At 40.1% G+C, this 26,447-nt stretch overlaps 1 protein-coding gene across 1 annotated transcript; it reads right to left on the bottom strand.

Moving 5' to 3' along the window:
• Positions 1–5,973: 5,973 nt before the first annotated feature.
• On the bottom strand, positions 5,974–11,690 carry adora1b (adenosine A1 receptor b). Its single transcript, XM_004558661.2, has 2 exons — positions 10,591–11,690; positions 5,974–8,972 (listed from the first exon to the last, which is right to left on the bottom strand). Exons 1-2 carry the CDS (start codon positions 10,929–10,931, stop codon positions 8,195–8,197), a joined length of 1,119 nt encoding a protein of 372 aa, XP_004558718.1. The 5' UTR covers positions 10,932–11,690; the 3' UTR covers positions 5,974–8,194.
• Positions 11,691–26,447: the final 14,757 nt, after the last annotated feature.

Raw genomic sequence — 26,447 nt, 5'->3', positions numbered from 1 at the left:
GAATTAGTGTCAGAAAGAAAATGCACCACTAAGCTTTAACAGCCATACTGTCCATTGATCTCTTATTTACCCAAAGAAGGAACTGCGGAGCTAACAAAGCAGACAATCATCATTTCCTCAACCTGCTCCATAAAAATATCATTTTAAATCAATCCAGTGGATGATTTAGTGCATCTTCTCTTTAGTCTGGGTTCACACAGCAGGCAATGCCCTCCCCACATTTTACAGCCTGCTTCAAGGCTGCGTTGTCAACATCCTGGTGCAGAGATTAGCTTTTTCTTCTTTCGTTAAAAAAAAAACATAACAAAAGGAGATAAAATATTGATGCTGTTCTAATTTTGTAGGCCTTTTTTGGTGAATAATTGATTTTTACTGGAAAGTAGCTTGTTTAACTGCATCGATTTCCTTGCACCGATTTATAGAAGTAGTTTCATTAATGCTCTGAGATTGCCCTGGTTTTCTGTTAAAACACCTTTATGTTTATTTTGCAGCTAAACAGGATTTCACTTAATCACTGTGCTGTAATTGCTCTGTGACATACTGCCAGTAATATGCTGCATATCATTACATCTTAATAGGCAATGTTTGGTTGATACTGAATGCAAATTTTCCATCTGCTGCAAATTTTCATCCACACATTTTGTTTTTTTGGTGGGTTTTTTTTCATCTGCTCATTTATGTTCATTGATGTGAATGTAGCCTCTCATTAGCTGCAGTGCCAACCAGGAATTGATGTTCCCAAACTGCTGCATCACAACGCAGAGGAGTCTGACACAGATGTTCTTGCAGCGGAGGCGGTATTGGTGGCCTTGTTTTTATGACTGATTGCTTCTCTGTGAAGTCGCACATGCATAACAAAGTCAACAATAGACACGAGCATCATTCTGTGCTTTACTGTATAACACATAGTAAAGTGCTGGCATGACTTTACAGAACTGTTTTGTTGGTGTTATCCTCATTTCATTTTCAGGGTCTGTTTCAGCTGCTCCCTGAGACAGATGTTGCTATCATGTATAAGTGTTTTGGTGAGGTGATGTGTTTCTTGTTGTGCAGCAGCACTGGGGGCAAAAGACACTTGCTTATTTATGATGCCTGATGAGATCCCAGGTAGATCAAACCTCTCCTCCATTTTTAATGAAAATGTTTCTTACAGGAGCGAATACGCAATCACTTCATCCTCTTTTGCTGGAGTTTAAGGGAGAAGCGGAATAGCCATGTTGGTTAGAGGTTCAGCTCAATTTATTGACTGAAAACACAGCTGGAACAGACCACCCAGAAGAAATATTGATCCACATACAGTATTGTGCAAAAGTCTTGAGCCACACCTTGTATTTTTCTAAGACAATGGGAAATAGGTTCAGCATTTTGCAAACGTGAACAAAAATACAGAATAAAAGACAAAACCAGAGTTTGTGCACTTCTAACCAGCTTGAAAGTCAATATTTGGAATCACCACCTTTATTCTTCTACACAGCCTGAACTCTCTTAGACAAGCTCTTTCTGTTCAATTCAATTTCATTTATATAGTGTCAAATCAAACAGTTGCTTCACTTTTTAAGGCAAAGACCTTACAATCGTATATAATGTAACGTATCTTTGAGGAATAGTTTTCCAGGCTTCCTTAAGGATATCCAAACTCACGTTTGGCTGTTAGCTTCCTTTAGGTCGGGTGGGGAGCTAATGGCCTCGAGGGCCGGTGTCCTGCAGGTTTTAGATCGCACCCTTGGTCAACACACCTGAATCAAATGATCAGTTAATTACCAGGCTTCTGTAGAACTTCAATACATGTTGAAGAGGTAATTTAGTCATTTAAATCAGCTGTGTTGGATCAAGGACACATCTAAAACCTGCAGGATACCGGCCCTCGAGGCCTGGAGTAGGACACCTGTGCTTTAGGTGATCCCACTCTGCTTCAATAATGTTGAAGTCTGGGGAGGCCAATCCACGACTGATAGTGAAACACTGTCTTTTCTGTCCAAGTATCCTTTTACTGTATGACAGTGTGGCTTTAGTACTTTTCTGCGTTCACAATTCAATCAGTTTTGACAAGATCAACAGCCACATTGGCAGAAATGCTGCTCCAAACTGTGACAGTGTCATGTGAAGTGATGTGGCAGGCAGGTTTCGAACAGAAGTTGAAAAGAAACAAACCTTTATTCTGGCTGAACTAAACTAGTCAACTGTGATCCAGACAAAATTAAAACCAGGGGATACACTTACTGGAGGAAACAGGAACAAGAAGCAGGGAAACACACAGCAAAGTAGAATGAGGGACAGCATGAAAGACTACCAAAATAAGACAGAACACAAAATAAAATAACAGAACACGGGAACAGAAATGCAGATTTGACACAAAGACAGAAAGGGAAACACACAGAGACAAGACAGACTTCATACAGTGATGCTAGGAAGGAAACACAGGGACAAGTCTAGGACAGACTGAACACAAAAAGGTGACACAAACCAAGGAACAGAACAAAACTCAGAAGTGCTCAAAGGATGAAGCAATATAGAACTAGACCCTAAATGACTTCATAAACCCAAAGATTAACCAAAAAAAACTCAAAACACTGGGTCATTGAACCAGGAACCATAAGAAACAAAAACTCCACCATGTTTCACAGATGGTTCAACCCAGACGATTACCAACAGGGAGAAATAATATATTTACAGCCAAGAAGTCGGTAGTGAGCAAAAAAACCCTATAAAATATATTCAAGGGTCCTTAATCATCAGAAACGTTTAAGCAAGGCAACTAATGTGTAATGATGGCTGTTTAAACACGTTCCCAAGATTATTTTAATTTTGTTTAAAATAAAATATTTCCCTTTGCTGTTACTGCTGCTTACTGCAACTTCTGCATGTGCGCCCTTTTCATGCTTCGGTGTCTATTACACATTTTGCCGTGATATTGGGTTGGATAGTTCTAGACATTCACTGTTCTATCTCTCTCTGAACTCGTCCATGCATACTGATGGTCATTTGAACCAAAATCAAAGTTGGAGTAATCACTCCCTAAGACCAGTTTCCACTGATTTTATGGATATGACTTTCAGATAGTGTTCTTCTGCTGCAGATAGTTCTTTAGAGTTTTTCCACCACTTGTTCACTTACCTAATTTTTTTTAGGACACATCACCATACAGCATCAGCATTTTTTTTATGCTTGAGCGATTCATAGTAGGTCAGTGTTAAGTGACTTAACAAATAAAAAAAGAATAAAGAAATTTCCCTGAAATTGTCAGACTGGGCTGGAAATGAGTGAATACACAGCCAATGTCCAAACAAATACTGGGAGTGACCTTGAGAAAGCCTGGAGAACTATTGCTCAAGAGCAAATAGTTCTCCAGGCTTTCTGTTTGCAAAAGAGTGTTTTTAAGAAAGTCTGCCTCCTAGGGCCAGTGGTGACTCAGAGCTGGCCATCTACCAATCTGAATGCTGGTAGATCACTTCCTGGCTCCTCCAGTCCACGTGTATTCTTGGGCAAGATGCTGAACCCCCAGTTGCTCTTGATGCATTCATCAGTGTGTGTGTGTGTGTGTGTGTGTGTGTGTGTGTGTGTGTGTGTGTGTGTGTGTGTGTGTGTGTGTGTGTGTGTGTGTGTGTGTGTGTGTGTGTTTACATGTGAATGTTAGATTAAAAAAACTGCTTAGGCATAGATGTAAACACTGTATGACTGTGTGTGTGACTGAGTGAATGAGAATTGTAGAAAAAAGCCCTGAGTGGTGGCTCAAGATTTTTGCACAGTACTGTGCGTGTATATATGTTTCGCCAGAAAAGTCAAAGCACACTTGTTATTATGGTACTCTGTACTCTATTAATTCATGTATTATTTAAATAGATCATTACTATAATGAGCAGAACTGTCTTTGGAAATATGAACCAATCAATACAACAACTGTGAAAATGTATTATAACACTTGTGGTTTCATAAAGTCAATGATAGCTATGCTCTAAGTATCACTTTTTCTTATGAATGATGAACCGTGTGAAGACAAGTCTCTCTCCTCTTTCTCAGGCCTTGTGGTTCACACTAACATCAGCCCAAGGACAGTATGTCACTGCAGGGAAAGGTCACTGCTCTAATAGAAATACACATTCTTATCTGAAGTCTCCTTTCACTTAATATTTAATCTTTTCATTGGAGCCAGTATGATAAGAACAGGGCCACAGAGCAAACTATTATGAATCATTATATTGAACAGTTTATTGATTTATAAAAGCTTTCTGTTTAACATCATGTCATATAAAATTGCGCACACAACATCCACTGTAGGGATTATACACATGTCATATCAGAAAGAAGCGAGTGAAGTTACTCTGTTGACAGCTTTCAAGCATAAACCCTTGCAGACACAGCACAGTCCTTATTTGCGCTGCCTGGTCTTTTTCAGAACTTCACAAGTCTTTTAATATCAAAGAAACTCACAGACTGAGAAGAAAGAAGAGAGAAGAAATGCTGTGTGAATGGTGACAACTGTCAACTGTTATCATAAAGCCACTCACGGCATTATTCTGAAAAATTAATGAGAACTCTGACAGCGCTGATAAGCCGCAGCAAGGTACCCATAAGAAGCTGAGATATCCACCGATTCGAGTGCTGATTGTTGTGGAAAAAATTACATGTCAGAGGATGACAAATGATCCAGAGGACTGAACAGACAGAAAAGAACTTGTTTATGATCTTTTAATATTACAAGTGCATCCTTAGTTAACATGACTTTATATAAGGAAGAAACATAGGTGTAAGACCTATTAGTCCAGTTCTTTTAAAAATGCATTTACTGGTGCTTTCGGCCACTTGAGAGTAGCAGAAATAAAATGTAAACACAAAACTGAAAACAGACACTTATTAACACATCCAAAGATCAATTTCACCATATAATTGAATGTTCCTGAACACCTGATGCAATATTCCCTGTCCTTAGCTCTGGTATGGTCTTCAGTGACTCCTGAGGAATTATTTTTAGACTACCAGCCCTGAAATAATGGTGTGTTTTTGAAAGATGTGAGACTGAACCTAACCAGGAAGGTTGGCTTCCGGAAAACTGAAACAAAAAGCAAAAGACTCAAAAATGACCTGCCAGTGTACCATTTTCACATATCGCTCAGCAGATACAGTACTGTGTTTGACCCACTGCTGTACTCTGATATGTGTAACTGATTAAATGAGTGGCCTGGGATTCAGCATATTTCTCAATTACAATCACTCTGTGAAACAACCCTTTATTTGAGTAAAAGAACTACATTTACGTAAAAAAAACCAGAGTTGACCAAAGTTTACAACCAAAATGTTTTTGACATCCTACACATCCAGTCGAAACCAAAGCACACAGAGAAAGATCGACTCAAAGGTTTAAAGTCACTGCTGCTTGTTTCTGTATTACTTCACAACTAAAAAACTGAGCAAAAATACATAAGCAATGTATGGAAAACTAAGTACACCCAGCTTATTAAATCACCTAGAGCAGTAAGTTCAAGTGCTACATCTTCTGTTGAATTCATCAGTCTCTCACATCATTGTGAGGCGTGACTGCAGCATTTCAATCAGACTGAGGTCTGACGTCTCTTTTCTTTTTCAACCATTCTGATGGAGATCTTCTAGTTTACTTGCATGCTTATTCTGTATAATGGCCCAATTTTCAGACTAACTTTAGCTTTCAGCCTCACACGTTTGGCTCTAGAACACTTTGACTTACAGAGAAGTTCCTTGTTTTTTTTACTTCAAGGTGCCCGGGTCCTCTGGCTACAAAACATGCTGTTATGCACTGCTAATATGCTGTGGTCAGTTTTCACCAAACATGGTGCTGTGCATTATGGAGAAACATCTCCATACAGACCTCATCTGTGTCCTATACACTGTTACAGAGCTTTAACATCTTACATGCCTGCAGATTCTGAGGTGTAGCTCTTGGTTTTGGGGGGTTTCTCTTTCTTTTTTAATTTTATTTATTTATTTATTTGTGTGTGTGTGTGTGGGGGGGGGGGGGGGGGGGGGGGGATCTTTTGAATCTTTTCCTCATGTGAATAATCTTTGTTGGTGCAAACGGATGACAAACCTTTCCCATATTGATCGGCAACAATTGCTTCTCTGAGATTATTGCCTTTCCTCCTTGGCATTGTGTCACACCTGAATGCCCCACATCTGCACACTGCCAAACCTTCTGCTTTCATAGAGGTACTCACACATGGTGATGATCACTTCCTCAAGTGCATTTTATTAGCAGCACTTACTGCCTCCAGTGGAATTTAGAGTCTAAGGAGCAGCTAAGGGTGTGCTTAATTATATTTCATTTTCAAGGCACTGCTTCTGCATTTTTGCTTTATTTTTCTTAAATAAATAAGAAGCGGGTGCAATATGTTTGGGTTGTTGCTCACCTCAGGTTGTATTTTCTTAGGATTAGATGATGATTTATTATGTCCTGTTATGTAAAACCCTATAAATGTACTTTCTTTTTTACCATGACTGAATTTTGATGTGTTTACTGATGTGCACTGCATGGATGTTCTATGACTGATGATGGCATTCTTTATGATTGTTTCCTCTTTTTTATAAAAAAAAAAACAAAACAAAAAAACATAACCACATTCAATTTAAGTTTAAAAAAAATCATATTTACTGCTGAAAATGCTTTTTACTTTATAACCATATATCATAGAGCACATAGACACTGTGCTCAGTAATAACATTCGGACTAGGAATTATACATTTTATTAAAAAACATAAAATCATGACACAAACATGTATATTTCACTATTCAGTGCTAATCAGAGCTGTAAACCCAGGTTGTAAATTGCATTAACTAAAAAAAGACACATCTTTAAACATTTATTCATCCACTTTTCCCTTAAATGTATGTATTTACAACCCACCCAGCCTCTACTTTGTAGGCATTTCACATGGGTGGAGTGCTTTACTGTTTCTGTTGATCCTGTCTTTTCAGTCAATCAAACAGCTTCACTGTCTGCTCCTGCCTGTCAGATGTTTAAGACAGTGATAGAAATGCCTTAACCTTACAGAAGAGATTGTCACCAGTTTAGGAGAATGTCAGTGTCTTATCCCACCTCTTAGTCTTTTCCAGAGACAAAAGAAAGTTAGTTTACATTCTCACACAGTCTTTAAGTCAGTGGCATTTACCATACTTACATTACTAAGCTAATGCGAAAAAAGTTCATCTTACAGCGTAGTACATACTCACCATCTTCAGGTTGTCATTTCTGGGTCAGTTAAAAGTGGAGCCCACACCAGTTCAGATAATGAATAAGGCCATGGCTGCTACTCTGGTGTTGAGATGTGATAATGTTGTTATTAATGTAAAAAGGGAAACCCCACTCTTACTACCAGATAAAAGAGGCTGGCAGGAAGAGATCCACTCAAGGAGGAGCTTTAAGTGCATCTTGGGTTTTTCCCAGGTGACTTGCTGTCTTCCTTCTTCAAGTCTCTTGCATGCAACACCTAAAAGCTCTTGTTGGTCCATCTGCTACTTTTTTTATCCCTCTTCGTCGCTCCTTCTGCTATAGATTGATACTGCTGAATGACGGGGGGAGGGGGGGGGGGGGGGGGTTGAGCTCCTGCATAAAGGAGTTAAGGGGTTATAAAAAACCTTTCCATGATAACACACTACACATTGTTGCCCAGTGAAGACCCTGAAGAAGATATGCTCATTCACAGCTGTGCTGCTTTTAGTCCCATATTTACATTATTACATTCATATATTTTTAGCCACTGTCACTTTAAACTTACACACAGTTATGGAGTAGTAAGAGTTGCCGCCTCCATTGAATATATAAACGTTTAAGAAAGTTGTAATATCTGATTATCTCATACTGACCAACCACAATAACTTATATTGCACATCTTGTAATGTTTCCACCAACTGTTCCACCAAATTGAATAAAACAGTTAAAGCTCAGTGTTCTCAGTTTGTTACTAAGATAAACCAACAGTCACTGTCAGAAAAAGACTTCCATTATTTCACGATTATATGCAACCTTTCTTTCCCTCTCTCTGATCAAACTTTCAGCATATACACTCCTCCTGAGTGAAGACAATTGCTCATCCAGTGATTTAACTGGCTCCCTTCCGCTAAGCATTGTAGCCCTGTGTAACAATGCATGTTACACATTAGACAAGGAGAGAGCATATGCTTTGCCCACTGATCATTACTTCTCCAGGCATCAGCTCTATCCTTTGCTTAGGCTGCATTCTGCCCCAGTAAGGATGATTGTCCTTTATGTTTTTGAGGTGATTCGGCCTTCTGGTTTTGCTCAGACAGAGGCTGGGGTTTAGGGATTTCTGTCTGTGGAGAAAGAGGCGGTGTTGCCTGCTGTAGGTCTAACGTTGGCATCTCTTTCCTGTCACTGGCCTGGGTCTCCAGAGCCGATGTGTCCTTGCAGCAGAAGTACTGCTGCCAGATTTTCCGGAAGGCTGAGCGGAACTTCTTAATGCGGAAAGCGTAGACAATTGGGTTGACCGCAGAGTTGCCGTGGGTGAGCAGGATGGCAATGTAGAGGACGACTTTGGGCTTGTTACGCTCAGGACAAAAGAGTGTGATGCAGTTGATGATGTGGAGGGGGAGCCAACTCACAGCAAAGAGAAAGAGGACAAGAGCAAGGGATTTAGCAAGATTCAGCTCTTTGTCATAGTACCTGTTGGGGTCTGCGTGACTGGTGTTCAGTTTCTTATTGTTAAGCTGCTTGTGGATCATGTAGAAGATTTCTGCGTAGATGAACAGCATGAGCAGCAGAGGTGGGAGCACCCAGCCGAAAAAGTTAAAATAGACCATGTAGTCCATGCTGATGACATTTTCAAACTTGCACGTGGTAATGAGGTCGGAGCTGATGGAGCCGTTCTCCTGGCAGCGCTTCAGGTTGTTCCAGCCTAACATGGGTGTGAGTCCCACAATAAACGCTACCGTCCAACATATCACGACTGCCAGTGCCGCTCGCCGAGGGGTCACCACCCGCTTATACCTACAGGAGTAAACAGCAGAGCGACACGTCAGCACTTTCCCACATAGCATTGTCAGGGCATGCATGTTTTCATTCTTTGTACTTCATTTTTCATATTGTCAGTGTCCTTGGGCTGACAGAAGATGTGATTCACATCTTCACAGCCACAACCCCCAAGACACTTTGTGAAAAGGTCCTTGCAGCACATATTACCTTTTAAAATATGTTTCTGAAATTCTTATCTTTGATACTTGACCTTTGCAAGACTGTTACTTTTTAATGACTTTCTTAAAACCAGAAATGGGTTTTTTTTTAAAGAAAAGAAAGAAAGAAAGCTGCTATTACATACTGGATATTAAAGGTGTTGCAGGCTAGGCTTTCTCATTATTTAAGAAGCTTTATGAAGAAGTAGCCAGAGTCAGAGGGAGGTTAAAAAAAAGGCAGAGGCTTAAAGATCTTATCACTGCTGTCTTGACTTGTAAGTAAAGAATTTCAGGGACCACAACCTGATACTTGCCCCGAGGCAGGGATGAAAGTAGTTATCTGATACAGCTCATCATGGTAAGCCAGTGATTAGTCATTTTCAGATTACTAATGGTTAATGTTTAATGTAGGATGTTTTGGCTGTAAAGAAAACACCCATATTACCACAGGCTGACCTTTGCTAAAGGGTAGCATGAGGCAAAACAAGATTCTTCAATTTAGCCCAAATGTAGCAGGTGCCATGTGTAGGATGAGTATTGATTAGGGACCCAGACCTTAAGTGAGGTCTGTGTCAGAAGTGCAGAAAAAAATAAATAAATAAAATAATCGAAAAACTGAGCCTGAAAGAGATCGGAAAAGATCAGGTTCTGATCTAAAAACAGGGAGCGTGGTAGAGCATGCAGCATATTATGTAATTTATGAAAATGTTACAATGCTGTATTTGCATATTGTTAAATATAGTCACTGCAATGTGTGTTGGAAACAAGTGACAATTCCTGAGAAACTTTCTACATGCATAACCCGAGCAAGGACGCCCAGATGCTGCTGTGACAGACAAACTTTACATGGAAAAGTCAAGAGTTAAAACTGATGACAGAATATTACTGTAAGCCTGGAAGACTTCATGGGATTTAACAGGGGACAAGGGTCTGAGGCTTTCATAGGCAATATTCTCAAATAAGTAATTTCTCTTTCCTTCTCGGCTTGTCCTTTTAGCTTTTCAACACCACTGCTTGTGCTTTTACTTTACCCCAGCATGACATGATGTGTCCACCACATACAAAGCGGGAGAAGCAAAGCTGACCACTTCTGTGTCGCTGTGCACCTCTTCAGCACATTAGAGATCCTGATGACAGAAAGACTAATTAAAGTAGTTAGTAGATTGGCCTTGCTCTGTTAAGCTGTCATGGGGAGGCGGATATATATGCATATAAAGAAACTGGCAGACTGGCAGCTTCCTGTATAGTGAAACGAGACCCATACAGAAATCAATGAAACAGCACTGGAACTGTGCTGACTTCTGCTATCATTTCTGGTGAGTACCTCCAATAAATCTATGCTATTTTCATTCGTATCACTTCCCCACATTACACAAATAACGCATGACTCAATCCCGTCCTTAATTTTATCCTTTAGGTTGCAAAAAGGTCGTTACCTGGTCGGGATTTTGACCCTGAGATAGCGGTCAATTGCAATAGCCAAGAGGGCCAGGATCGAACTTTGCGTCAGGACCAGCACCGTGCACGCCACAAGCAGGCAGCTGTAAAAGTGAGTTTGGAGTCCGATGTTGATAGTAATGGCCAAAGGGATGACGAGTGCTCCCACTGCAATATCCGCCAGAGCCAGGGAGACAATAAAACAAAACGTGGTATCTCGCAACGATTTATTAATCTTCACCGCCCAGACCACCATCACATTCCCGATTACAGACGCCACAGCAATTACCACCTCCATTCCGATGTAGACTGAGTCCACTGAGAAGAGTGCCCCGGCCATCCTTGCAGATAATTTTGTCCTTAATAAGAGTGAGCTGCAAAATAAAAACAAAAAAAGCCAACAGAACAATCCTTGACTTTTTCTTCCTGTCAGTACAGAATTTTCCAAATGCGTCCCGCTGTGTCACGGCACTCTCATCCTCCTGGTTAGCAGACGAGATTTAAGTTGAGAGAAAATCTAGTTATTCTGACGATGATACGCAGGTTAAGAGCCACAGTGTCTTAGAATGGGGTGTTTTCCTTTGGAGCAGGTGATTACGGTCCAGAGGCGGCTGTGCGTCGCTGCTGTTCTGCGTCCTGCGCCTTCACTTGGCGGAATACACCTGCTTCTTCGGAGAGGAGCGTTCTTGCCATGCTTTGCGATTTATCCGGGAGGGCGCCTCGTGTTCATCACCCAGCTTTTGTCACTTTAATCTAGCAGTTTAAAAAAACATAACACACATCCAATGAGAAACTACCTGCTACAGAAAGCCTCGCACGGCTGCAGCTCCGGCGTAATTTCCGTTCACCTCTGCCTTTCTTTCTCTCTCGCTCGTGAACACAGAAATGCTCTTACTGAAAATAGCCGTGCGGGGTTTCTCGCCTTTCGTGTGGCATTGAGAGTTGCTTTCTTGGTTTTATTAGTCGTTTTCCCCTCGGTTCGTGCAACTCCTTCGTTTTCCACGGAGAAATGAAATGGTGCTAGCCTTCTGCAGGACCGTCCGAAAGAAGTAGAGCGAAGGGTGATGTGAACTCTCTGTAACGCCATGTATGCATTTCTCCCACGCCCTTTGGAAAACTAATAGACCTTGGTCACTCGCCCATTGTTCTGATAAGGCGTGAAGGAGTGAAACTGCCATGTAACAAACGCCGTTGGAACTGCAGTATTACTGGAGGGAGGCACACAGTAGTAAGCCACTTATTTGGTTTTACTCCTCCAGCCACATACTAAGAACACATCAGATAGAAATGTATCTGTAATAAAAAGAAATATTCAGGTCATTCTAAATAGATCTTTATGCTGTAGACTTCAAAGGCCTGCAATCTCAGCTTGAAGCAAGCCCATCTGAAAAACTAATGGGATTTAAAATTGGAAACCTTGTGACTGATTTAGATCTATTGATCATCCTTTTTAAAAAAAAAAAAAAAAAAAAAAAAACCTTTACAGCTTTGTAAGTGGTTTCTGAAAACGGATATATCCTCCTTCAGAATCTGAAGCAGGAACAGGATCCCCATGGCACAATAACCTGCCCTGTTTCTTCCAGTGACATAAAGAACTTCAAGAAGCCAAGTGCTGCATAAAATTACAAGCATCCTGTGTTACCTTTCCAAGGTTCAAAGGTCAGCACCAGGTAGCAGTGTGAGTACTGACCACAACAGCCACACATGACTGTGTAGATTGGATATGCAGGTGTCACAGATGGAGAACTGCAAACACTTTGTTTCAGCTGACATTCACGGTGAAAACAAAAGGCAAAGTGTGTGTGTGTGTGTGTGGGGGGGGGGGGGGTGTTACTACTCTCCGGGATCCACACTGAGAGACAGAGATGACAGGGGGACCAACAGTCAGCAGGATTTCACTGGAGACAATTCCACTCTGTGAGAAGCAGCATGGTGAAAACGGTCAGCATGATGTACAGAGGTCAGCCAATAAGCAAGGAAGGAAGCAGCCATATGGCCCAGTTGCAGCGATTGGCTTGCGACTCACTAGGGACATTTTTTAATGAGCATATGTGTGGTGGCAGTGTTGAGCAAATCAATCATTATAGAGCAAATGGCATGAACTAATTCGCTTGGGTGGAAATGGCTGACATTCAAGATTCTGAATGTTTACACTTTGAAATAAGTCTCATTATCAAGGTCATATCCTCACAGTACTATTGTCTTCAGCTACTTATCAATAAATAGTGTTATGGCTTTGACGAACCCTGGTAAGCAGGAGCAAAGCAAGTTCAAGAGACACCCTCATTTCAGATTTTTTCTCCCACACTTAACATGACATACATAGATGTTAAATGCTGTCTGATCATGTTCACTGACGCCATCTTCACCGAAATGACGTGCTGAAAGGCTTCAACTTTTTATGGCATCTCCCACTATCTAGCCCTTTATTGAATTACTTTTAGCAACCCGGAAATACTAACAGTTCATTATAAAATATTAACTCAGATTGAATTTGGTGAAAGAAACACATCACCAGAAACTTGGGAAAGACTGGAAAAGTAAGTGGTACTAAAAAGAGACAGCTGGAGGAACATTTTGCATCTAATTGGGTTCATTGGCATCAGCTCAGATACATGACTGAGTATGAAAAGAGCATCTTAGAGAGGCAGAGTTTCTCAGAAGTAAAGGCGAGCAGAGGTTAACCAATCTACAAAAAAATTAATTAATTCTGCAAATTGTGACCGAAAATCAGTATTGGATGCATGTGATCTTCAGGCCCTCAGGCGGCACTGCATTAAAAAGGCTTGATTCTGTCATGGAAATCAATGGTTGGGAACACTTTCAGAAATCATTGTCTATGAAAACAGTCCACTGTGCCATCCACAAATGCAGATTACAGCTCTGTCATGCAAAGAAGAAGCCATGATCCAGAAATGCCACTATCGTCTCTGGGCCAAAACACATTTAAAAAGGACTGACGCAAAGTGGAAGACTTGAAATTAGTAATAAAAATGTTGTGTTACAGTGCAGACAACAAGATAGGGAGCCTGGGCTACTGCTGATCAGAAGACTTTCACTGAAAACAATATATGCGAGAACTGAACAGTCACATGTATCTCATTATTTTTCCCTGAAAAAATCTGCTCCATAGATGCTCTTAGTTTCCATGCAAACATATCAGCTTGATTGTTCTTTAAAATGAATATAAATATGATATAATTAAAGTTATTACCACAAACTATTGTGCACCAGAGAATGAAGTGTTCCACTGCATTTATTACTTCCTTAATAATAATAATAATAATAATAATAATAATAATAATAATAATAATAATAATAATAATAATAATAATAATAATAATAATAATAATAATAATGGATTGGATTTATATAGCGCTTTTCAAGGCACCCAAAGCGCTTTACAATGCCACTATTCATTCACTCTCACATTCACACACTGGTGGAGGCAAGCTACGGTTGTAGCCACAGCTGCCCTGAGGCAGACTGACAGAAGCGAGGCTGCCATATCGCGCCATGGCCCCTCTGGCCTAATAATATACTTTATAGCATTAAAACAATGATTTAGTGGGAATAAATACTGCACATCTGATTGTAGAGGAAATAGATTTTGCTGTTATTAAATTGTACATTATCATGTGATTTTTGGTTATGTGTTACAAAAATAGAGTTAAGCTGGCTTTAAGTCCTGACCACTGTCTACAGCAGCCTCACTGTGGCTCAGCCCCTGTAGATAATCATATACTGTGAATTGAAGTGCTTTAATATGTTTTGATTTCCTTTTTACACTCAAGAAAAACAACTTTATGGGCACTATAATTTGGTGTAAGAGCTCCTCTCAGAGCTGCCAGCTGGGTGCTCCACACCATTCAGCCTACTCCACGCAGCTCACCTGCTTCTGACCCAGAATGTGTCCAGGAAATTTACCACCACTCACACTCGAAGAATGAGCTGACAAGGTGAAAATGAAAAATCTCAGCAGCTCACATGGCAGTTTGCTGTGCAATATCAAACTGAAGCCCTCATTCGATGAAACATGGAATGTTTTGATGAAAAATAATAGCTACAAAAATGCATGTTAATTCTATATTTATTGTTTATTTAAATTGTAGTTTTTGGCAGAAAGACATACATTTTAAAAACATTAGATAACCCTCAAAAATACTGTAAAGGCAATGTATACAGCTGCACGTCACTCAAACAGCCAAACTAACTGAATCACTCCCAAGGACATGGCCTCAGTGTCATCACTCGTAGCGATCACTCAACAGCACACAATGTATTATAAATAAGCTGGCATTTTGCAATCCAAAGTAGTTTGGTGTGTAAACCAATAAAGGTCTACTTAAATGTTAGAGTGTGGGTGTAGAGTCATTGGTGTAGTTTCCCTAGTGATGGCCTGCAAAATGTAAGCTTCCTTCATTTATGTTTAATTTTCTACTTAAAACCCATATTAATGTTTCTTAACTACTGCAAATATCTATATTACATGACGGGAAACTGCTATGTGGAAGCTGCTGTCACATGCTGACCTTTTTTTCATTTTAATAGCACAGCAAGAACAAGGCAAGAACACATTTCATCAAATTTCATTGTCTTTCATTCACACCAGCAGAATAGAACAATACGTTTTACGGAGATTGTGCGCTGTAACTTTTTAATGGCAAAATATTGAAGAGTCTGCTTTATAATGACATCATTTGCAGCTGCCTCCGCTGTGTTAATTGGTCCATTGTGTACCATTCCTCCTGACAGAACTACTTGCCTCAGCTATAATGTTGGGGTGTCTGCTCTAAATGTGTCTCTTGAGGTCAGGCGGCAGGATTGGGCTGAACTCAGAGGTCCGACCGGGCCACTGCAAAAGTTTATTTTATTATTTTGATTTTTAGTGTTATTGTCCTGCTCTATCACTCAACTTCCACTAAGCTTCAGGCTGTTGCAAGAGCCACACCTGCATTATCGCGTGAGATGTCTTAATAAAAGTGGGAATTTCACCCTCCATTCCATCATGGCAAGTCCCCATCAAGGCCCCCGAAATATGATGGTGCTGTTTCTACTCTGGGATCATGTTTTCATAATTGTGTTGGTTTACAGTTGTTAATAAACAGTTGCTGCGTGTCAAGGCATGCAAATGTAAGTAAGATGATCATGTGTTTAGAGAGGAGCGGCTTGATAATGTATGCCCTGTGATGGATAGCATGTTCTGTGTAAGCGAGGGCAATGATTTGGGTATGATTTGGGTATTTATGCATATGTAGTCATAAACAAAGATGGTAAGAGCCACAGTGGTACTACATATTTTCCATAATCATCATTTGTAGCTCCAAATCCTACTATGTTTTCCAACAGCCTCCACTGTGTTTGTTTGAATTAGCTGGTCATTATGGATGAGAACAGCAATTTGTGTGATATTATTTTAAATGGAAAGAAAAAAGATGGAACCGTTTTGTTTGACTAGTTTACACAAACCTGGTGTCACTTCCACAGTCTCACATGCAGATGTTTGCCCTGGGCCTTTCGGCATACTCTGGGTGCTCAGTGAGTCACAGTCACAGTGAGTGAAAACCAGTAAGTGCAAAATGAATCTTGAAAAGGGCACACAAACCATGGTCTCCTGCTTAATTATCTTGTAATTACAGCACTTTATCTTATATATTACAGGACCCGCAACCCACCGTACATCTGTTATTGGGCCACACGATCTGTAATTTAAGTACTTCCCTTTTAAGTGCTTCTCTGTGTAAGCAGTCAAGTTGGCCTCTCCTCTTTTGCATTAAGTTCTTTATGCAAATCAGAAGCGCTCAACATGACTCACCTCACCTAAAAACTCCCAAAAAAAGCCTTTTAAACTAACCACTGACAACCGCACACAAGGGGAGCTTCAGCCACTGCAAGAGTTACCTCTCATCACAGTTTTTTGTTGTTTTTTTTTTCAAAACCAGATTTGGCTGAACTGTGGGAGCAGGAGGGCACCAGTCAGTCATCCACTGGTACACTCTACAAACATCCCTTCACATATCATTGACTTTATCATTAATTCAAACAGTTTGTTTTCTCTGGTAATCCAATATCTCCTCAACCATCCAGAGACTGACGTCAAAGGGCACCTTTTGTGTATCTTTGGAAGCCTGTGGCTTTGAAAAAAATGGCAGTATTTACTGTATCCACTGAACAAGAGAATGGCATTGTTTACATGTAAATACAGATATTTTGAGAGTTCACGCATTTGCAGACGCTGTACGTCTGCAAACGCTGTAGCCAGTTGGCTTAGCTGAACAATTATATTAGTTACAATATGACAAAAGATGCCGAAACGCACCTCCAAAGCTCAACAACTGATACATAATATTTCATACTTTTAATAACCTAAGGATGACTTGACAGCATCATTGCTTTTTTGCTTAGTTAAAAAAGACAGGTGCATTTAATAGTAAGCATTATATCCAAGGTCTGAGAGGAAGGGTGATATTTTATTAATAAGATAAATCCTCGCACTCCATGTGTGTGTGTGTGTGTGTGTGTGTGTGTGTGTGTGTGTGTGTGTGTGTGTGTGTGTGTGTGTGTGTGTGTGTGTGTGTGTTTGTAAGTGTACTAAAACGGGAATAGGAGTTTTACTTAAGCAAAAAAAAAGAAAAATGCCAAACCCAAACTACAGGCTCGATAATGCAGCTCTGTGGGGAGAGGATCTCACAGTCATCCAACACCAGCCCCAAATAAGATTACAGTGCAGAAAATACTGAGGTTATCAAATTCTCTGCTGTGTTTCCCACAGCTCTTCGCCCCACATGAAAGAGGCGGCAGCAGTGAGTGCCCCTCACTGAATCTCTCTCTCAAAATTTCAAGGTTAGAAATGTAACTCAAGTGGCATGTTGACATTTTTAATATTCACTTAACATCCCCGCCCAGCTCCATGATCAGTGCTTGACTTGGGTGAAAGTTTTTCAGCACCTCCCACAGATGGTTTTACAGTAATAAAAAAAGAATTTCCAGCCGCCTACGCAACATCACAGAATTATAAGCGGCTCCATTTGCAGACAAAAATAGAAAAGAAAAAGTAAAGAACCCACATCCTGTTGCCTTAAGTGTTAGTGAGTGGGGCGCAAATTGTTTTCACCACAGACTTTGGTAGCAATTAATGCTGATCTTAAAAAAGAAAAAACATTTCTGATGAGTCTTATCTTTCTGCTTGTGGGTGTGGAGATACTGAAGGAGTTCTTGATAATGATGAAGACTCCCCCTGCTTCCTTTTCTCAATATGTGCTCCTTTTGTTGCTTGACAACAGTAACAGAGAAGTTCTTTGACAGCAGCGTGTACAGTATTATCCCTGCTTGATCACAGCTTCCACATTAAATATTGATGCTTTACATTTTATTAGCTGTCAATACAAATTTCTAATTAGTCTACAAGGGTGATAATTAGCAGAATACAATGTGGAATGGCTGGGTATGCTTATTACTGCATAAACAAGGCTCCCACTATAGAATTTCCTCAGCTCGTATTCAGAGGAAGCAAGAAGAATAAAGTGAGACCTGAATAATTATAGCTTTCAAAACCCAAGTCAGCAGTTACCTTTGAAATCAGGCTCTTGTTCTCATTCACCTCAGCAGCACTGAACACTCCCTCAGTTTGGCATACAAAGGCATCACCGGGGAAACTGGTAGAGAATCACTGAAAGGGAAATGATATAATTAAATAGAGAAATGGGAGAGATGCGTCAGTTAGGGAGCAACTACACAGATGAGAGAAAAAAATAAAGGGAAATGGAAGGAGAGGTGGGAAAAAATGTGTGGGTTAATGACAAAACTCCGAATCTAATCTGTTTAAGAGGAGTGGTCAATCCTGTATCAAAGGACTTGGTGTGGCCTCTTGTGCATTTATCGCTTCTAGATGGGTCTTTTAAGTCACAGCCCATTTTGCTGCGATGTTCCTTTGAAAAGAGACTTTGGAAAAGCAGGTCCTGATGAGTTAAAGAAAACTGGGTCAAACATGTAGTTTCAGCTCTCTGTGGGAGAAGATGTTGTGCTACGGCTTCGGCTTCTTTGATGTCGGCTCAGTGATTTTGGAGGCTGCCAGGATCCAGTGTTGTAATAGAAAGAATTAATAATCAAGCCTAATTCTATAGCAGGGTACATCAAAACACTCCAGTATTCACTATGCACAATTTGAATACTAAAGGCTGTCTGTTTGAATTCCGACTGCTCGTCACTCATCACCGTTCCGCACACAGAAATTGTGTTGGGACCGACTGGTCCTCGCGTAACAGTTTGGATGCCACTAATCAGCCTCTGACACGCTCTGGGGAATAGTATGCAAAAATATTCTAGATGCTGTTGATTAGACAGCAGAAGCATTTCATCTTGTTTCATCAATTTATTCCTATTCGTGCCTGAGTGTTTGTCTTATTGTCTATAGCTTACATAATGTATAACTTACTGCTGACTCTGTTTTTGCAAAGAAACAAAGCTGTGCTTGTATTTCACTGCTGCACATCAGTTTAAAAGGGCAGGCACGGCTGCATATTAAATTGACAGCTGTGATGAAATCAGGTGGTTGTCTTGGTCAAGCTGGTTGTTTTTTTCTTTGTTTGTCTGTTTGGTCTATTTGTCAGGCAATACTATGACTTCCTGTGACAGCCCTGTCAACCTTTGTTTAGTGGCTTAATTATGCCAAACTGTCATGAAACTGTTTTAACTACTACTTTTTAGATACATAATGTCTGTGAGACTCTGCAGAAAAATCTGGAGAAACCTAATGATTTGGGTTGTGAATAGTTTAGGTTTCTGCTGACCTGGTAGCAATCAGCTACTGACAGCAGAATTGCAGGCGTTATTCTGCCACGGCTTTAACGCATCTTCTAGAAACCACTGAGTTTTTCACAACAGCAACTGAGATCTTGACTTACTGTTCAGTTTATTGGATGTCACAGATGTAAGCGTGCACATCTTGCACCTCTCAAGGCAGCATTATTACCTTTAAAAATGTAATAATGTTTCCATTTAGTTTTAGAGACGTTGATTCAATTTATGTGGTCAGTGTGGAAGCTGCAGCTTGTGTTGTAATACACTGAGACAAGTTTATAATGTTAGTCTACCCTTATTCATATAAACAAAGATCCAGTGCTATTCTGCATTATTTGTTTGTGTGCAGGGAATATGCACGCTGTGTAATGGCTCTTCACTGCATCTGCCTCGCAGCTGTGCGTACAGAAAATGTGTTGGCCAGTCTCCATAAAACAAACCCCACCACCAACAACCCATGGGGATTTGTTGGTATAAAGGACCAACCTTAAGGCTGACATCCGCTCCGCCTACTGGAGGAAAAATGACCTGGCAGGTTACTTTTGCATCACTTAACTGCGCTGCATTACACATTGCATGTACGCTTGCATGTCTCGCTGCAGCATTCTTCCTGTTCACCGCCTCTCAATCAGATCTTTGACTGATATGTGGAAAGGCTGATATGTAATGGAGAGTTATGCACGCAGGTCATCGGAAGCTTTTTGAAATAACCAGAACATGAAGTAAACACTGTGAGAAAGACATGGTTTTCTTAACTTAACTGCCTCAAGCTGTGAAAAATCTCCATGAATAACAATCATTCCTCAGCAGAATTTGTAGGCACTTCAAAAACCAATATTCTCTTCGCCTCTCAATTAGAATATGACAACCCTGGGAATGAAAATAACACTATCTGTAATAGTTGAGTCAGACAGAAGGATGAGTGAGATTTTGTGCAAATTGTTTTACTCAAAGACACTGTCACTTCTTCACAGAACAGCAATGCTACTTGTAGTCCTTAAAAAAGAAAAAGAAAATTAATTTCAAAGGGTCATCTGCCTCTTGTCACTTCAAGTTCCTTTCAAGCCATCCAAGGTCTGAGAGGAAGGGTGATATTTTATTAATAAGATGAATCCTCGCACTCCATGGCCGCTTGCTTTTTCAAGAGCTCTATTGCACGTGAAGAAAGTGTGTGTGTGTGTGTGTGTGTGTGTGTGTGTGTGTGTGTGTGTGTGTGTGTGTGTGTGTGTGTGTGTGTGTGTGTGTGTGTGTGTGTGTGTGTAGAGGGCTATTGGTGCTGCAGGAAATAATTACAGCAATGTGGAATGCATTATTCTTCCTTGTATGCTAGAAACCACCAGGCAATAAAAAGAGATTCCCTACCGAGGAGAGGATGAAATTCCAGTGAAATGTGCGAATGCATTATTAACATGAGAAGAAAAATGATTAGGGACCATTTTAATCTGTCATTTGAATCATCATGATTAAATTATCAAGGTATTCATCAATGCAGTGCACTCTTACCTACACGTTCAAACTGTAAATTGCTCATTTGAAGTTTCATTAAGTTGCTGTACTTTTAAATTGCTGAGGGAACTAATATTGTGTCCTTTATTATTTACACTTACACTAATGCTGCAGTCAATGCTGATTGTATTGTATTTATCCATCAGTTTACCAGTCCACCCTCCATCTCTGCTTTCATCCATCACAGATCCATCCATCTAGCCATCCTGTCCATCATCCCAACAGCCTATCACTCTGCATTCATATACCAACCTTCAGTCACACCTCCATGCATCCAAATACACATGTGACTCCAGGTTCAGGTTTTTTTCTTTCAGTGTTTTCACTTGATATTCGCTTGGATTGCTTTTTGACCCTCGCGGTGCACGTGGCAGTCTTGATTAAGTGCTTCATTTTGGAGTAAAATGCATTTCTTATTCAACGTTATATGCACCCTCCATCATTCAGCACCCTCCATGTTGGTTCCTATGGCAACAAATTTCAGTGTGGGAACTAATGCCTTTTAGAGTTTTTCACTCAAGGGAACATTTGTTTGGATATAAAGTCACTCACGTAGACTTAGAGACACATGACGCACTTATTTACCGCAGTGAGGCCAAGCATGAAGTTTTAGCTGGAGAACTGGAGGTAAACAGATGAGACTGCTTTTGAAAAATCACCCAGTGAGCATTTTCTGCTCATTTTCCCTAAATCCTTTTAACCTGAGGCTTTGAAAAGCAAACAACTCAAATGTTTTACGCATGGCTCAGTCTACGTAATTCTGAAGACACTAATACTTGTGACAATAAGGTGAGGGTCCTCAGGGATCGAGACCTCCTTTTTAAGAGTGTTGGACTGGGTAACCTGATAGCTGAGTGGTTAGAGTACACAACCCATGCGTGCATGCCCTTCGCAGGGAGTCCCCCAGTGCAGCTGGCTCTTATGCTTCTAAGACTGCTTCCTGCATCTATTTACTACGACTGTCAAATAAAGGCTTACCCACACTGTGGGTGAATGGAAAAGATACCGGGACAACAGGGTCATATAAGGACTGCTGGCTTTGGGATTTTAAAAACCTGCAGAATGAAGTGGCGTGAAAATGTTTTTTTTCCTCTAACATCTCAGGATTTACTTGGATACAACTTTGAGAAGAATTACCCTGGAAGTTTCTTAACTTGACAGATGCCTTTTCTGGTGGCTATTGCAGTTTCCTGCGTTTTATCACACAGAAATGGAGAGAGTAAATTTTAAGAGTCACAACAAAGATCTGCCGAAATGCATTAAGGACACTCGTGGCCTCAAACGAATAACTGTCAATGCTGGCAGGGCACAAACTGCTGACAGACTCAGTGCTAGTAAAGCTGAGGTGTTACAAGACTGTGAAACAGCCAGTGGCACCTTCTCCTCTATTAGCATATTCATGCACAAGAACTGATTCTGAATGACACAACCCAACACACACGAACTGCAGCTGCAACCCCAGGCTTGGTGCTAACTTTAATGATATATGAAATCATTAAACATCCAGAAACGTTAGATCAGCTGGCCACAGTGCTGAGAGGCACCTTTTTTTAAAAGAAAAAAAAAAATCTCTGCTTGTTAAATAAAATGCTGAGATCACAACTGGGAAAAACTAAAAACCTTTGCAGCCAATTTAAGATATCATTTATTTATTAGTTCACATATGTATTACCACGTTGGGCAATCAAATACCAGCTGCAAGAGCCGTTGCATCACACTAAAGACTGATTTGAATCACTGAGTATTTAGGTTGCTGCACATTAATCACACCTGATGTTAGTGTGATGCATTGCCTTAAAAAGGTGATTTTTCAATTCAGGTTAAACACAAAATCATTTGTTAATAAATGTTCAGCCCAAAACTCTGACACTGAATCCATTTAATCTTTAATCTAGAACAGTCACAAACAAACATTGATAAGTGATCTGAAATCATATACAATCTGGAGTACTGTAGATTTTGTTATGCAGTATTGTTATTGTTATAACTCTGAAGGTAAATTTCACTGTAATCCACTGTAAAAAGAGGAAAAAAAACTGCAGGTACTGTAAAGTTGTGCAAAAAATTAGCAATATATAGAAATGAAACAGTCAAACATATGAAATTTTTTTCATGCATAGTAAGTTTTTTGGTAAGTTCCTGAGCTTTATGGCTGCTTTTAAAACCAGTCCATTCAGTCGCAGCAACATATAGAAAAGCAGTTACAGATGATATAATTTTTGCATCACAGCAGCTCAAAAGTCCATAAATAGTGGTCCAGGATTTGAACTACTAATAAACGGCTAAAGTTCGATTTTTACACTGTTCTGGTTCATCTTAACATGCTGCTTCTCTTAACAGCTTGTGAGAAATGTACAGTAGAATTGAACAAATGGAACATTTTTGGAATCTTTACTTCATATAAAAAACGTTCACATGCATGGTTTTCCACTGATTCAGAAACGGAAATTGGATTGGGCAGCATATATATGGTCAGAAGCCATTCATGGTCTCCTTTTCCTACAGCGGTAAACTGGTTAAAGATCCATTTAGGTGACATTAAACAGATGATAATAAAAGGCTGGCATTCACCAGGACCATTATGATGTCTCACCAGAGAATAAACAAAAGAGATTAACGATGAAAGAGCAGTCACCGCCCTGGCTCTGGGTTTCAGCTCTGAGACTCCACAAACCTCCTTATGGCAGGTGAGCTGTTTCTACCTTAAAAAGCACTTTTCGCCATACATTGTAACTACTAGCAATACTCACTACTTCATGGAGCTACTTCATCAGCTGGATGAAGCAGACTTGGCTATATATCTTATCTCCTGCTTTCAAATCCTATTCAGGACAAGCTTACCTTTAGTAACTGCAACACATAAGTGGCTTTTTATTTAACTGAACACAAAAGCTCTTAATTTAAGCACAACTGTTGAAACTTCTGAATCCCAGATGACACCATGTCACCAATTAGATGACTGACCTGAACTAACTGCTGCCATGCTTCTCCATCCCCTCACTTTGCTGACTCAGGTGTAGCTATTTCCTGACAACATGCAACGCCACACATTTCACCTAAATTCACCTGGGCAGCCACTCGCTTCCTTGTTAAACTGATCACTGCTGTCACCTGCCAATCCCACACTTCAGTACTAGTTCATCCACCTGCTGCAGGGTTTTAGTGCTACAGTCCAAGAGTCCCTCATTATCTTACACGTCTTGTGACTGTTGTGCCATCCTTTGCCACTAAGAGTTAATGAATGTCTTATATTTAAAGCTTGATTACTCGACTTTGCTCTCATTCACTGAACCTATCTGATGTTATCCTCCACCTGAGTTCGAGTTGATTGCCTTCAGTGTTGGCGTGTGAGATATAGAAACCTGTCTGATCGCCGTGAGAAATGATTTAATTGTTCAAACAGATTGTTACAATGGTTACAGTTGTTTCTGCTGCCCCGCTCATGCTGTGTATCCAAGTAACACGTTCATTTGATCAGCTCTGTGTGTGTGTGTGTGTGTGTGTGTGTGTGTGTGTGTGTGTGTGTGTGTGTGTGTGTGTGTGTGTGTGTTATAGTTAATGATCCCCCTCAGTTCATTAACTATGTACAAAACATTTGTACTGTAGAGTCTAATCGATATCACAGCCTTTTAAAGCTCCCTGCAGGGACTTATTTTTCTGGCCTTGTTCATATAATGTGTTTTTGCTCATTTCTGCTTTGAGATCATGTTACAGATGGTCACCCCTATTCCTTTGTGTTTCTCTTGGCACATAAGTATTCTGGAGTCATATTTCTGCCAAACCGAAATCATAAAGTTGATCTCTGTTTTTTAAATGCCCCATCCATCTCAAGGGAGCCACATGTACTAGCACACACCGTGGTTTACTCTGTATTGCCTTCATATATTTTGTTATTCATAAAATTCTCTGTGGCATAGTATACTGAACAGAGAGTCCTGTGAGGAGGAAGGAGATTTTCTCAGCCGGATTTATGTTGTATGGTTTACAGATAAATGAGGGCACAGATTAAAAAATACACTTACGGCTCACATACACAGATGCCGTGATGCTGGAATCCAGATAATCCCTGTGTTGTTAAGGTATCTGCTGAGATTCGTTGATCTGGTCAAGTCTACACAAGCTGCGTCAACGTTAACATCAGTCACTGATACCCAGTTAAAGAAATGCCACAGAGGAATCGTCAAAATCTCTGCTGCATTGAGTGATGTGTTTTCTGACCTAATTTGCTGTTGTTTTTTATTTTTTAAGACGGCATTAAGTTTTTGAAATGCCCTTTGATATCTCATACTAAATGCACATGAATAATACATCCCAAGGTCAAGGTCTTCCATCAGTTCTTTAAAGGATCTACTGAGGATCTGTGTCCTTACCCAAGGGCAGGGCATCTGGAGCTCGCTTTCTGTGCATGCTGATTACTTACAGTCCATAACCTTTCACAAAATGACACTATGAACTCAGGTTTAAGCCTGTTTGGCAAGTCATATTAGATTGGTTACTGCTTACACATCATTGCTAAATGACCTCTAATATGGTTATTATCTTTTGGATGCAAAAATGTTCTTATGTGTCTAGCTATAGTAGATAGTCCGCCAACTACTCTCTTTGAGGGTGATTGTGTACAGAATACATATTTTATTGTATTTTTTAACCATGTCTTCTTTCTTCAGTTGTTACCCTGCTTTATTTTAAACAGGATCAAACAGCTGGAGACAGCAGGACTCGTGCTGTGTTGTGATTGGTGCTTAGGGTTAGGGTAGGTTGTCTCAGAAAGCATAACTGATCCAGTTAGAGAACCAACCACCAGGGCTGAACATGAAAAAGCAGTTCGCTGCAGTTCCTTCCCAACAGAGGCTCGTATTAAAATAACAAATTACACGGCATGTTTACAGCATGGTACAAATAAAGTTTTGGTTTCTACAGCCAAGTTACTCCTTTGTGAAATTATTAAAAGAGGTGAATTTTTATAATTCACCTTTCTAAATTATGACGCTTAAAGTTATGTCTTACTGGAGACACGGACGCTTAGTGCGACACGTGGTTATTGTCTCGTCTTGTTCAGCATTCAGAGATACATGCAAAAGATGGAGAAAAGAATCTTCAATCAGATTCATGCCTGTTTATGTTTCCTGGTTGCCAAGACTCTTTGGCAACACTTCAACAACCTTTTTTCCACCTTTACTAAGTTGTGGCATTACAACATTATTTGTAAGTTGCAAAGATAGCCTCATGGCAACATGTGATGTTGTAGAAGCAACAGAAGAAGCCAACAGTGAACTGCACCTTAATAACCAAGATCGCTAACTGGTGCTAATGTTAGCTGACAACTGTGAAACAAAGTTTTTCTTTTTTCTTAAATTCATGTTCATTGTCAATAGAAAATAGGAGGGAACGTGGCAGAAAAGAAAATGTGGATATGATCAGTCATTCAGCTGAAACGAGCTCAAACAACCTCACAGCTTCTATATACACACACTGTGTTAATGCTTTCCAAAGCTGAGAGCATTTAACCTCTGAATGTTAGCTAAAAGTGACCATCAACATCATGTACAAT

This window comes from Maylandia zebra, linkage group LG20 (assembly GCF_041146795.1).
Source record: "Maylandia zebra isolate NMK-2024a linkage group LG20, Mzebra_GT3a, whole genome shotgun sequence".
NCBI classification, from domain to species: domain Eukaryota; kingdom Metazoa; phylum Chordata; class Actinopteri; order Cichliformes; family Cichlidae; genus Maylandia; species Maylandia zebra.
This window is presented reverse-complemented; position numbering and strand designations above follow the sequence as displayed.

Bases quoted from the DNA above. Each gene is read 5' to 3' on its own strand.
- adora1b (XM_004558661.2), bottom strand. From the start codon at position 10,931: ATGGCCGGGGCACTCTTCTCAGTGGACTCAGTCTACATCGGAATGGAG. The intron at 8,973-10,590 runs GTAACGACCTTT...TTACTCCTGTAG, and splicing joins AGGGTCAAAATCCCGACCAG to GTATAAGCGGGTGGTGACCC.